The following is a 12,608-nucleotide window of genomic DNA, read 5'->3' as shown; positions in this document are numbered from 1 at the left end:
TTAAATAAAAGTGTGAGGGAGGTAACAATGAAAATACTGACCATGCAGAAAATAAAATGATTAAAAAATGGAGTATTTCTGGACCAGGGGCAACTCTCAGTCCCCGGTGATGAGACTTGTTTCACTGTGGAAAGTGATGCTGTTCTTCAAGCAGTTTTCAGTTCATGCAGGCTTAAGCCTTGGTGGTTCCTGAACATCCTAGCTAATTTCCTCTTATCTGAGGGTAACAGTTTGGGCCTTCTTCCAGATCTCTGGCAAAGTGGTGGTACATCCAAATCACTTCTACTTACATAAATTAATTTCTTGTATAGCGCTTTTCTACTCTACCTGAGCACTCCAAGCTGAAAACGTCAGCTTGCCTTATTCACCCAAGCTATGGTTTTTCTATGGTTTTTTTCTACGTAAGTGCGTTCTATCTAACATTTGCACACACTCATACTCCCATGAATGCATCTGAGAGCAGTTTGAGGTTAATGTCTTGCCAAAGGATATTTGGCATGCAGACTGGAGCAGCAAGATCCAACCACCAAGATGCAGATCAGTAGATGACCTTCTGTACCTCCTGAGCTACAGCCACCCCGATTGTATGTACAGCCGCAATTGTACATAACTGAACTGATGTTGGAATCCGCAGTTGTTTAGAACAGACCTTCCCAGCTTGTGTAAATCTACAGTTCTTCTGAGTTCCTTGGATTTCCCCATCATTCTGAGTATTGGTCAATCCAAAGAGACCTGTCAAACAAATACTTTTTATACTGGCAAAGAGAAACTACCAGTTGTGGTAGGAATTAAGAGGCCTTGGCCTTGTTAAGTTAGAAGACACTGTAGAACTGTCAGCACCACTTAGTGAGTGTATGTATAAATCTGAACCTGTATTTATACGTTTGATACTGTGTGGAGAAAATGCAAAATATGCAACCTTTTGCACTACAGATGTATGCTGTACAATCATTCCATTTTGTAAAAAAGAGCAGTTCCAAGAAACCATTAAAAGCCGAAATTACCATGACATTCATGCCTGTGATGAGTGTGTGTAAACATCCGACCAATACTGCAGCTCATGGCTCATTTTTTAATAGGTAGTGAAATAGTCCACATGAAGTAATCCCAGGCTGAGTCAGCAGAGCTTGAATTTCTAGCAGCACTCCCTGAAATGAAGGAAACACAGAATGACTAAACTCTGTAATCATCAAGAACAGGAGCCGAGTACATGTCGCCCCTGATTTTTGCTGTGATCTTCACAAACTTACCATTATTTATTTATCCTGTCCGAGCTGACAGAGCACACTGGCGTTTCATCAGCAACACCCTGCTTTTCGCCCATGCAGCCTCTCACACTGACACCCAGGCGCTGCACAGCCCAGCCACGACCATCAACGACAGATTTGCTGAGCGGTTGGGGGTCGGTAGCTTATTGCTCGCGGGCATCACTACAGTATCTGCTGAAGGAAGGAAGAGTGTTACTCATTCACTTCCCCCAGTCGGATTATTTCTCCAAAAGCAGTGGAGAATGGGAGTGTCATCACTCAGCTTCTGGCCACATCCACCCTCTCAGTTGTGATGATGTAACAGATGGCATATTCACCCTCATTAGTCACAACAGAGGAAAATTCATTCCTAAATGTATCGCAGCTACTCAAGCTTTGATTACACAGTTAGTCTTTTCTGGGTATAAACACAGCTTCAGTTAGCAATGAGAGTCTGCTACAAACAGAAATATGATATTTTGGCTCTGACTACCGCAGAACCTCAACTGGTGCTTTTAACAAAGAACTACTAAATACATTTCTGCAGCTATACATTAACTAAGGGAAACCTTTGAAGTGCCTTTAATGTGTATAGTGAAACATGTTATAATATGATGATAATTCAGCATTTCCTTTGAGATTGAGTGCAATTTCATAGACATTGAGTGCTTTGTTTTTCCCTGCAGGGCGGCATGGGAGTAATAAGAGATGTCAGCATAAATAGCTGCCACCTTCATGCACCATTTTCATTGCAAAACCAAGAGAGAAGTCACAGTCAACCAGTGTCTGCGTCACAGTAGGTAACACATGCATATAAAGTGCACAGTGTGTGCATATGCGTGACTGTTACAATCTGAAAATAAAACATGAAAAATCACAGATTATGTTTCTTTTCTTCATGAGAAATCATCCCACTTTCTCCTCGCTCTCTCTCTCTCCTCACTCCTCTGTCTCTCATGAAGCGGGCAAGGCGTAGTGTGTGGTTGGTGTGAGATAACAAAGGCTGAGGAGTTCACCATTATATAACTTTTGTGGAGGCTGAGGAGGTGGAGGAAGAGGAGGAGAGGCAGCGGGGTTAGCACGTAGGAAAAGGAGGGCAGCATAGGGCCAGTAGCCTACAATGCAGTGCTCGTTTGTCTTCCACATAACACACAAACATGCACACGCTCGCACATAAATGCCGGCCTCCTTTTCATGCTCTCCATCGCCGATTCAGCTGGCTCCACTCGTAATATTTGAACTTTTCAGCGTTTTCAGCTTTTGCGTTCCCACGCTGACAACCACGCATAAAGACTTTCAAGTGAAATCACCATTTTGCTCTCTTTTTCTTATGACTGTGTCTGTGTGCTGTCCCTTCTCTGAGCTGAACTGCTCACATGCAGAGGCCCTCTAACTGTAACTCTCCAGCCCCACCTTGCCTGTCCTCTGATGGCCTCCCACTCATGCCACATTAAACATTTAGAGAGGCACTCTGGATCTTTGTGACACCGTCTTTTAGCGCCGCCAAGCCAACAGCCCTCACACTGTGGATGCTCGTCAGTGGAAACCTGATACAGCAGTCACACTGTTCCCATTAACCATCCCTATCTCTCATGCACATGCACTCCCCTCAAATGCAAAGTCAATTCAGTTGTTCAGGAAGGCCGACCTCCTGTGTTGAGAGCAAGACCTGCATTAATCAATATTGATTCCTTGAGTGTGAACTTATACCTTGTGTGTGTATGAATGTGTGTGTGTGTCACAGTCTGACTCTGCTGCAGTGAGGTGTGACCCAGTGATGGGTGTATCCCGACCGGTGCAGTAAAAACGCTGCTGCCGGGTTGTTGCCTGCAATATTATTTTGAAAGAAATGAGAAGAGACGGATCTTGGATGCCAATTCTGTTTCTCTGGACCGTCACGTGGCTCTTGTACACTTTAGCGGCATCTCATTGTGAGATCCACTGCCCGACAAAAGATGAATTATTTAATCTAAATGACTGAGAGAACATTTCACCATCATCTCCCCACTTTTTTCAGTGACTTCATTGAATTGGAGGCCCCGCTCTCATTGCTGCACGAGCCTATTCTCGCGAGGATTGCACCTCTTTACTACACGTACACGCACGCACACACACACACACCACCATCATCACTCCTCCTCCTCCTCTTGTAGCCAGCCCCTCCCTTTCCGTCTCTGCTCGCCTCTCTTCAGTCTTGCCTGCCTGTCAGAAAGGTGCTTTAGTATTGGAGGCTAGGCTACCCTCCTCTCGGACCCCGTACGAGAGCCTGCCGCCGCAGCTGCCGCCGTCGTACCCCAAGGCTCGGGCTCCCCTCTCACGGCTCTAACCATGGCAACCACCGCTACTTCCACCCGGTTTACTGATGAGTACCAGCTATACGAGGAGCTCGGGAAGTAAGCAGCCTCAACGTTATAGTGTGCATCGTGTTTGTCTTGTCGTTTTGTCCCCCCACCCCCGCAACCTCGCCTCATATTATTTCTGGTTAGCCAGCTAGCAGTGATAGTTAGCCAAAATTGCTTGTAGACTTAATTCTGCTGCCTGCTTTTAGTGGTCTGTCAGTGCATGCTAGCAGGCGTGTGCTATTGTCGTAGTGCAGTCAGGCTAAATAACCGCTGCTATAGGCTAACAGCTGCTCGGGCAGTAACGGGAAGAGCGCACTAACGTTCAGTTACTAGCCAGGGAGCTACCACGCTGATATTGATAAACTGGCCGAGTTAGCCGACTAGCGTTGCGTCTTTTAATCGCTGGTAGGGATGAGCAGAAGGCGCAGATGTTGGTGTATGAGCAGCTGCTGGCCTTTCCGCGTCTGGTAGCCGGTGTTCTCTGGTCTGCTTGACCCGTCAGCCGGGCCCCGAGAGACGCCGGAGACGTAGCCCTGTGACATTTCACCAGCCCACGGGGCTGGCAGCTCTGTGCGGGCTCGACCTAAGGCTGTGGTCGCTAGCTAACTAGGCCGACCCCCCCTCCCTTTTTTTCTTCTTCTTCTCCAAGCAGCTGCAGATGATTTGTGTTACTGTGTTGAGTAACGCTACGTACCCCTGGATCAGTTAATAAGGAAGTTATTCGGTCCAAGCTCTGCCGCTTTTATGTTTGCACTGTAATACCTATAAGCTCCGCGCACCAGCTGTCCCCTGCATCATGTTATCAATAAATGAATCGCTGTTAAGGCTCCGTAAGAGAGCCGATCTGTGATTTCTGGGTGGTTACAAGGGCAATTTGGCTTTTACTGTGTAAGAGGCATGACGTGTTTTCTCGGTATTTTGATGACGGCAGAAAAATCAGACTGCTACCTCCTCTGCTCCCTCCAGCAGCAGCGACAGCATCTGCTGTTCTTGGCCGGCTAAGGCTTTTATCCCTCAAATCAACAGCAGGGCGACGCTGGCCGTATAAAGATACACTGTCCTTAATTTCAACTGCCACTTCCACTCTGTCCTTTGTAATTGACAGTAATCGATGGCACTGATTACATAGCCAGTCCACTGGCACACACGCACACATCTACAGATCTTCCCTCCACTGCCCCTGATCTTCCTGCAGACCGACCACTTACCCTGGCTTCTCTTTCTGCACCTGTTTGATAATGAATTTTGCTCCGTCATAGCTTATTAATGTCAAGTCACGGACTTGTACTTGTGTCACCTGTCGCTTCTCATTTACTGGTGAATCATCGAGACCGGGAGCAGTGTGCAGCAGAAAGGAGCAGCCCTCCATATATCATCCACCGCATTAGAAAAAAAACAAAGAAAAAAAAAAGGAGCCCTTCTTCTCTTTTAGGGAAACTCTCAAGGGCCCGAAACTGCAGGTTGTCCAGATGCTATGAAAACCATGTGTAATTACATCTTGTGTAACTGCTCAGACTCATAGAATCACCAGAGCCACTGTGCGAGCATTCATCTAGGTCAATATGAAACTCCTCAGAGTGGCAGGCGTCTTGTAGTGTGCACTTCCTTTTATGTTTGCGTGCATTTGTGAGTGTGAATGTATTAAATGTTGACGATTGTTGTGTGAAACGCAGCCCAGTCTCTGTACTGCCTGTTGCAAATTGAATTTCCTCTTGGGGGGGAGTAGGTTGCATTGTGTTGTGTGCATATCAGAGATTAGAGAAAGTACTCGGTCGTTCATATTCATAGCTGCTTGAGAAGCTTGTTATGACTGCTGGTTTGCTTGATTGTCTCACCTTTTCAGGTTGACTGCCCCTGTTATAGTGATGTAGTATATGATGGCTGTAAAATAAAAAAAACTGAGTCTGAGACAGAGGGACGGGCAGAGAAGGGGGGAAAGGGTGAGATTGTTAGTATTCACAACAAACCACTGCCACATGTAGATGCAGCTTCAAATGTCACACTTTGTGTGTGTGTGCGTGTGTGCCAGAGAGGCAGTGTCTGAAATGGAACTGATTTTTGGTTGTTTATGTTCTTTCTTCTTAGGGGAGCTTTTTCAGTGGTGCGTAGGTGTGTAAAGAAATCATCAGGACAGGAATATGCTGCAAAAATCATCAACACTAAGAAGCTGTCTGCAAGAGGTATGCTAACACCACACTCACTGACACAGACACCGATGTGCGTTTACTTTGTTTGTGATAAATATTGAGCAGTATAGCTTATTTTCTTTGTACGCACTGATGCCACGGAAAACCATATTCAGAAGCAGTTTGTAGTTGAAATAACAGGTTTAAATTCATGCTTGTGGCTAATCCAGTGCACTAATGCTTAACAAATCAAGGTACTTCACCATATCGTTGTATAAATCCCATAAATTCAGTGTTGTTGAAAAGCAGTTCTGTCACTGATTTGTTTTTTCATCACCTCCTGCTGTGGCTTACCACAGATATTGAAGTTATAAAATATCCCAATATTGTGTAGAAAAATCCTGCTTATTGGAAATTGTGCAGAAACAGAAGTCCCATGATTCCAGTTGCAGAGGAAATCTTTTATTGGGTCGTTGTGTCCGTGGGGAGTTCTTATCAGAATCTTCTAACGCTCTTTAGAAACTCGGTATTAAATAACTTTCAATCGCTCCTCTGTGGTGCAAGCAGACAGCCGCTGTACAATTAATTGATTGGCGCTGCTGCTGCTGCACAGTCCACACCTGAATTTTATTAGTTGCTTCACTTGTGTGCCTCCCTGCAGACGTTCACACCCACATGCTCATGCATGGTGTGGCGTGTAATGTTGCAATGATGACGGGAGCTTATGTCACTATGGCAAGACCTCCCCTGACTTCAGGTTTTCTCAGTTTTGTATGGGCCAAATTAGTGCTGCAGATTCCTTTCTGGTGTTGACACACACACCTTTGTTCTCCTTTCCTGTACTCTTTTGTTATACCTTTGCCTTTCTTTCTTTCTCAGCCAGCCTTTCTCTCATTGCCTTTCTCTCGTCTTGCTGCAATGGGGGATTGGTTTGTATTGAGGCTAATCCACTTACGCTAAATGTATCTCATCAACCACTAAGACCCCACGGATTCCTTAGGCGCCTCCCTGTTGTTGTCTGTGTCTTATGGCATTTGTGTGTCTGTGTGAAAAGGGAGACTGAGAGAGAGCGGGAGTTATACTAATGGAGTATGTCTGTTTTGTGTGAGTGTGTTGTAATGCTGTTATTGTTCTATCCCTGCCATCAAGTGTACACATAGGGCAGCTACCAGTATTAATGTCCCACCAAGGAAAAGTACAGGCTCAGCAGAAAACTGTTGGCTCTTTGCAGAGGCATGGAGTACAATGTAGGTCTGTGCGTATGTGTGTTTTTGCCAGGGGAGAAGAAAGCTGGCCAGGAGAGGAGGAGGAGGAGATTTTCAACAGTGTAGTCTTGCAAGAAACTTGGTGACACTCCACACCAGGGGAGGGAGATGAAATGAGACTGAGGGGGAGATGCAATAGACTGAACAAAGGAATGAATTAGAGAATTTGGTGCTAATAGAAGTATTGCAGTAGGCTGTCTTGACTTGCTGACGCAAGATGCACCTACACACAAACACAACAACGTCCACACCAGGAGGCCAGTGCGTGAGCAGGCATCTTGCCCAGTAGGATTTGGGTGGGGCTTCTTTTTTTTTTTGTCTGTCCTTTTTTTTTTTTTTTTTTTTTTTAAAGCCCAATAGGGCAAGTCTGACCTCTTGCATGGCCTGGTGGGTAAGTCTCCCAAAGCTCTGGTAAACACTGCAGTAATCTGAGGGGGGGGGGGGGGAGACAAGGAAGGAAGGAAGGAAAGAAGGAAGGAAACCAAAAAAAACAGGAAGGAAGGAAGTGGGTGATGTTGGCGGGGGGAATAGATAAATGTAGGGAGTTGGCTGTGGTATAGTTTTGTCCACAGGCCCTTTGGGATGGATGCAAGTGGGCAGCAGCATGCGCAGTAGGCAGTGACACCCACCTGCTTCTCACTGTAAAGAAATGGAGGTTTTCATTTTGGCAGCTTTAGCTAAGTGGGGTAGGGGTTTGTTTGGCTGCCAAAGATTTGTGCGTGTAATTAATTAAAATGACAGACTGTGAGGTAAATTGTGAAAAATGTAACAAAGTGATGCAAAGTATTAAATCTGCACTGGCGTAGCATGAGTCTATCTGCGCCGTATGAATGCTCTGTTTTATTTTGTTGATTGGAGTGACTGGAAGGTTGATGGCTGCTGCATTGTCTGCAGCAACTCTGTGTGTGTGTGTGTGTGTGTGTGAGTGAGAGACACAAATGGTCTGCTTTAATACTACTTTAATATTTTTTTCTTCTCCTCCTACAGTTAGTGGCCTGGGGCGATATTATTGTTCCAGTGAAATGATTTCTCTTGCTCTATTTTACAAATTGCACTTATTGCTCAGCAATTTCATCGCTGGTTCATGGCTCATCTCCTGTTGCCAGAGTCACTTGTTACTGTTGTTGTTAACAGAAAACCAGTGAGATTCATCTGTTTTCTCTCTGAAGGAGGCTTAGAACTCTGAATTACTTTTCATAAAGTCTCTTTGTTCCATGAGTTTTGTTACACCCCGGCCTAGGCAACCGGGGTGCAACGTAGAAAAACAAAAATAAGGAAAATAAAACCACGAAGGCCCTCCACCAAAATCCCAAAACGAAGGTGTCTCAAACGAAAATATTAACAAACCCATTCACAACTATTTACAACAAACTATTTATTTACAACAAGACGTCAAACTATTTACAACGGGGGGAAGATCGCGACCATGACATACAGAAACACAGGGCTTAAATACATAGAAGGAGCAATTAGGGAATGGACCACAGGAGGGAAACACAGCTGGGGCAAATTAGACCTGACGAGACAAGGAAACGTAAACTGAACACACTAAGATAACAACAGACCTTCAAAGTAAAACAGGAAACACATGACAGTCACGCAAAAACAAAACACTGACAACACCGAAACGTAACATTTCCCCCCACCCAAAAATCAAACATGTAACCCCAAGTGAAATGTTTGATCAAAAGCGGATGAAGGCTGGTGGAGGCTGGAGCGGTCCCACGGACCCTCCAGCAGACGACGAAGGCTGGAGCGGTCCCCCGGACCCTCCAGCGAAGACGGATGAAGTCTGGAGCGGTGCCTCGGACCCTCCAGCGAAGACAAACGAAGACTGAAGCGGTGCCTCGGACCCTCCAGCGAAGGCAGACGAAGGCTGGAGCGGAGCCTCGGACCCTCCAGCGAAGGCGGACGAAGGCTGGAGCGGTCCCTCCAACGGACCCTCCAGCGAAGACGGACGAAGGCTGATGAAGGCTGGAGCGGTCCCACTGACCCTCCAGCAGACGACGAAGGCTGGAGCGGTCCCTCGGACCCTCCAGCAGACGAAGGCTGGAGCGGTTCCTCGGACCCTCCAGCGAAGGCGGATGAAGGCTGGAGCAGTCCCTCGGACCCTCCAGCAGACGACGAAGGCCGGGACGGTCCCTCGGACCCTCCAGCGAAGGCGGATGAAGGCTGGACCGGCCCTCGGACCCTCCAGCGAAGACAGACGGCTGAAGCGGTCCCCGGGCCCTCCAGCGAAGACAGACGGAGGCCGAAGCGGCCCTCGGACCCTCCCGCGATTGGACGAGCCCCCATATGTTACACCCCGGCCTAGGCAACCGGGGTGCAACGTAGAAAAACAAAAATAAGGAAAATAAAACCACGAAGGCCCTCCACCAAAATCCCAAAACGAAGGTGTCTCAAACGAAAATATTAACAAACCCATTCACAACTATTTACAACAAACTATTTATTTACAACAAGACGTCAAACTATTTACAACGGGGGGAAGATCGCGACCATGACATACAGAAACACAGGGCTTAAATACATAGAAGGAGCAATTAGGGAATGGACCACAGGAGGGAAACACAGCTGGGGCAAATTAGACCTGACGAGACAAGGAAACGTAAACTGAACACACTAAGATAACAACAGACCTTCAAAGTAAAACAGGAAACACATGACAGTCACGCAAAAACAAAACACTGACAACACCGAAACGTAACAAGTTTTCTCTTCTTTTTATTTATTTATTTACTTTTACAGAAATTGAGCAAAAAATGGTTTTCAAGTAAATGATGCATAAATATATATTAAAAAAATTAATCAATCTGTAAATTTATTTAAATATGAAAGGTATTAAATCACTGAAATTGCCTACAGAACGATATGTATACCTGTTAAACCAGTTATTGGCACAAATCTCTTATCAGCCAATCACATGGCAGCAAACCAACACATTTAGACATGTAGACAACCTGCTGAAAGTGAGCATAAGAATGAGGAAGAAAGCTGATTCCAGGGAGTTTGAACATAGCATTGTTGTGGTTCCAGATAGGCTGGTCTGAGCATTTCAGAAATCTACTGGGATTTTCCCAGAAAACCATCTCTAGGGTTTACAGGGACTGGTGTGAAAATGCCACAGGTCAGAGGAGCATAGCCAGATTGCATCAAGCTGATAGAAAGACACATAAAGTCAAATAAACAGTTGTTATAACCATGGTATGCAGAAGAGCATCTCTAAATGCACAACACATGGAAGCTTAAAGCAGTTACAGCAGCAGAAGAACATACTGAGTGCCCTCCATATCAGCTAAGAACAGGAAACTGAGTCTACAATTAACACTGGCTCGCTAAAATTGGGCAAAAGAAGATTAGAGAAGTGTTCGCTGGTCTGAGTCTGCTGCAACATTCAGCTGGTAGGGTTAGAGTTTGATGTAAACGACATGAAAGCATGGATCCCTCCTACCTTATAACAGCGGTTTAGGCTGCTGGTGTAATGGTTTAGGGGGCTATTCTTACACTTAGGGGCCCTTGGTACTAAACCATTTTAAATGGTTGGTCTAAACACCACAACCTCTCTAAGTCTTGCTGCTGACAGCGTCCTACCTTTTATGACCTCAGTGTGCCAATCTTCTGATGGCTGCCTCCAAGCAGGAAAGTACACCATGTCACAAGGCTCAAATCATCTGGGTTTTTTTTTTTTACATTTTTGTTTTTAAACAATGAGTTCACTATATTCGAAAGGTCTCCACAGTCACCTTATCTCAATCCGATAGAGCACCTATTTGATGTAGTGCAACAGGTGTTGTGTCAATATGGAACAAAATGTCTGAGGCATGTTTCCAGGGCCTTGTTAAACCTATGCCACAAAGAATTAAAGCAGTTCTGAAAGCAAAAGGAGGTCCGACCCAGTACTAGCAAGGTGTAACTAATAAAGTGGCTGGTGATTGCATATTAGCGATGTTTTCTGACTGAATGACGTAGGGAAATTAAATGACAGTTCAGACTCCCTTGAGCACCTTTTATGCTTTTACTTAAGGAGGAAGTAAATGGTCAGATTGGGGGGGGAAATTAGCCAATCGTGTTGCGTTGACACGTGCACACAGTAGGGGTTCGAGACTGTTTCAGCTGTGTGGTGGCAGACGTTTCTAATTATTATCATACAATAACATGCTTATTAGAAATGGAGGTAAAACTTCACATGCATAGTAGGTAAGTATTATCAGACAAAAGCTTTTTAAACCTTTTGTTGGGGGAACTGGTTTTATATATATATATCCCAGTGACATTCGAATCAATGTTATGTCTCCCTTCTCGTTCTTTTTGATAGTGGCTTTAAAGTAATTTCTCAGAAGCAACATGTTGGGCAACATGTTGCGTGTGTGTAGCACGGCTTATTTAATGATTACTTTTTTGTGCGTGTGTCTCTTATTGAAATAGTACATGTGTTTTACTTGATGTGTGCTTTTTGTTTGAGAACATTTCTACTTTATAGGACAAGTTTTGCCATACTTTTCAAGGAACAGGAAAAACAGTTTTATATCTTAATTGTATCGTATATTATTTTAATTCTTAAACCACAAGTTTAGGAAAAATAAGCAGCACAGAACCACCTCTAGTAAATAGGGGTGCAACGATACACAAAATTCACGGTTCGGTTCGATACTTTGGTGTCACGGTTCGATATTTTTTCGATACAAAAAAATGTTCATGCATTTTTAATTTGTCATTTATTAAAATTATAAATATATATTTTAACTCAAAAGTACAGTTTTTAAATTTAACCCTAACCCTTGTGCGTGTTTTTTATTTTGACAGCGAATGCGCACCTGCGGACCACTTATGTGCAGCCCTGGTTATTTAGCTCGTCATATCGCAGCCACAGAAATTATTTTGTCCATGAAACCATAAAGCTGCACTTTCTTTTTGCCTTATAGTCTGATTTGTCATAACTTCTCCGTTTTGTGGTAAGCTTTTCTTTGGCTGTCACTTCTTCACCCTGACCTGTCTTATTTGGCTCAGCAGAACTAAAATATATATCTGTCTGTGAAGGTTCTCAGTCATCCAGGTCATCGTAGTCAAATATAAATCCTGCTGCTTTTACACACGGACTCACATAAGCTCAGCGATTCTCTGCGTGATCAACCTCTCACATGTTTAAGCTTGCTGCGGGAGATTTCACTTGTCATGTTTGCATAGTAAGCTAACGATTAATAAGACGATGTCAGAGGAATTGGTGCACAAATTATCATCACTCACAGATCAGTGCTGTCGCTCTCTATACACAGTTCGCACGATTGCAAAGTGAAAGCAAAAAAACAAGCGCAAATTCAAACGCGATTTCAATATGTCACATATTGACAGTGGCTCACCGATGCCAATGACATAATAACCCAGCTACATTTCTGAAAGAATGCAAAAGCATTGACATATATTTTTCCTTCCTACAATAGCCCGACGGGCAGGGAAGAGATAGATTTTGGTAGCCCGACTGAAAAAATCGCTAGCCCCAGGACGTCAGGCTAGCGATATTGCAAGCCCTGTATCTGATTGAGGAATCATGCATCTTTGGAAAAGAGAGTTTATTACAGAGAAATGTCTCTTTCCAAAATAAAAGCTATACTATCCGCTTCTTCTGGGTTA

The 12,608-nt window shown here is 44.6% G+C and overlaps 1 protein-coding gene across 11 annotated transcripts in view; it reads left to right on the top strand.

Annotated features, from left to right (window-relative positions):
* Positions 1-3,358: 3,358 nt before the first annotated feature.
* LOC113028221 (calcium/calmodulin-dependent protein kinase type II subunit gamma) overlaps positions 3,359-12,608 on the top strand; it is a 43,539-nt gene continuing 34,289 nt past the window's right edge. For 9 of the 11 annotated variants that reach the window (XM_026178316.1, XM_026178313.1, XM_026178320.1 and 6 more), the window contains exons 1-2: positions 3,359-3,640; positions 5,675-5,769. In XM_026178316.1, the coding sequence (XP_026034101.1) occupies positions 3,576-3,640; positions 5,675-5,769 (160 nt within the window). In that variant the 5' untranslated portion in view covers positions 3,359-3,575. The remainder of the gene's footprint in view (positions 3,641-5,674; positions 5,770-12,608) is intronic. The other 2 variants (XM_026178321.1, XM_026178319.1) reach the window with 1 other exon arrangement.

The sequence above is a fragment of the Astatotilapia calliptera genome, chromosome 8 (genome assembly GCF_900246225.1).
Source record: "Astatotilapia calliptera chromosome 8, fAstCal1.2, whole genome shotgun sequence".
NCBI lineage: Eukaryota > Metazoa > Chordata > Actinopteri > Cichliformes > Cichlidae > Astatotilapia > Astatotilapia calliptera.
Note: the sequence above shows the minus strand (reverse complement) of the source record. Positions and strands in the feature narration are given on the sequence as shown.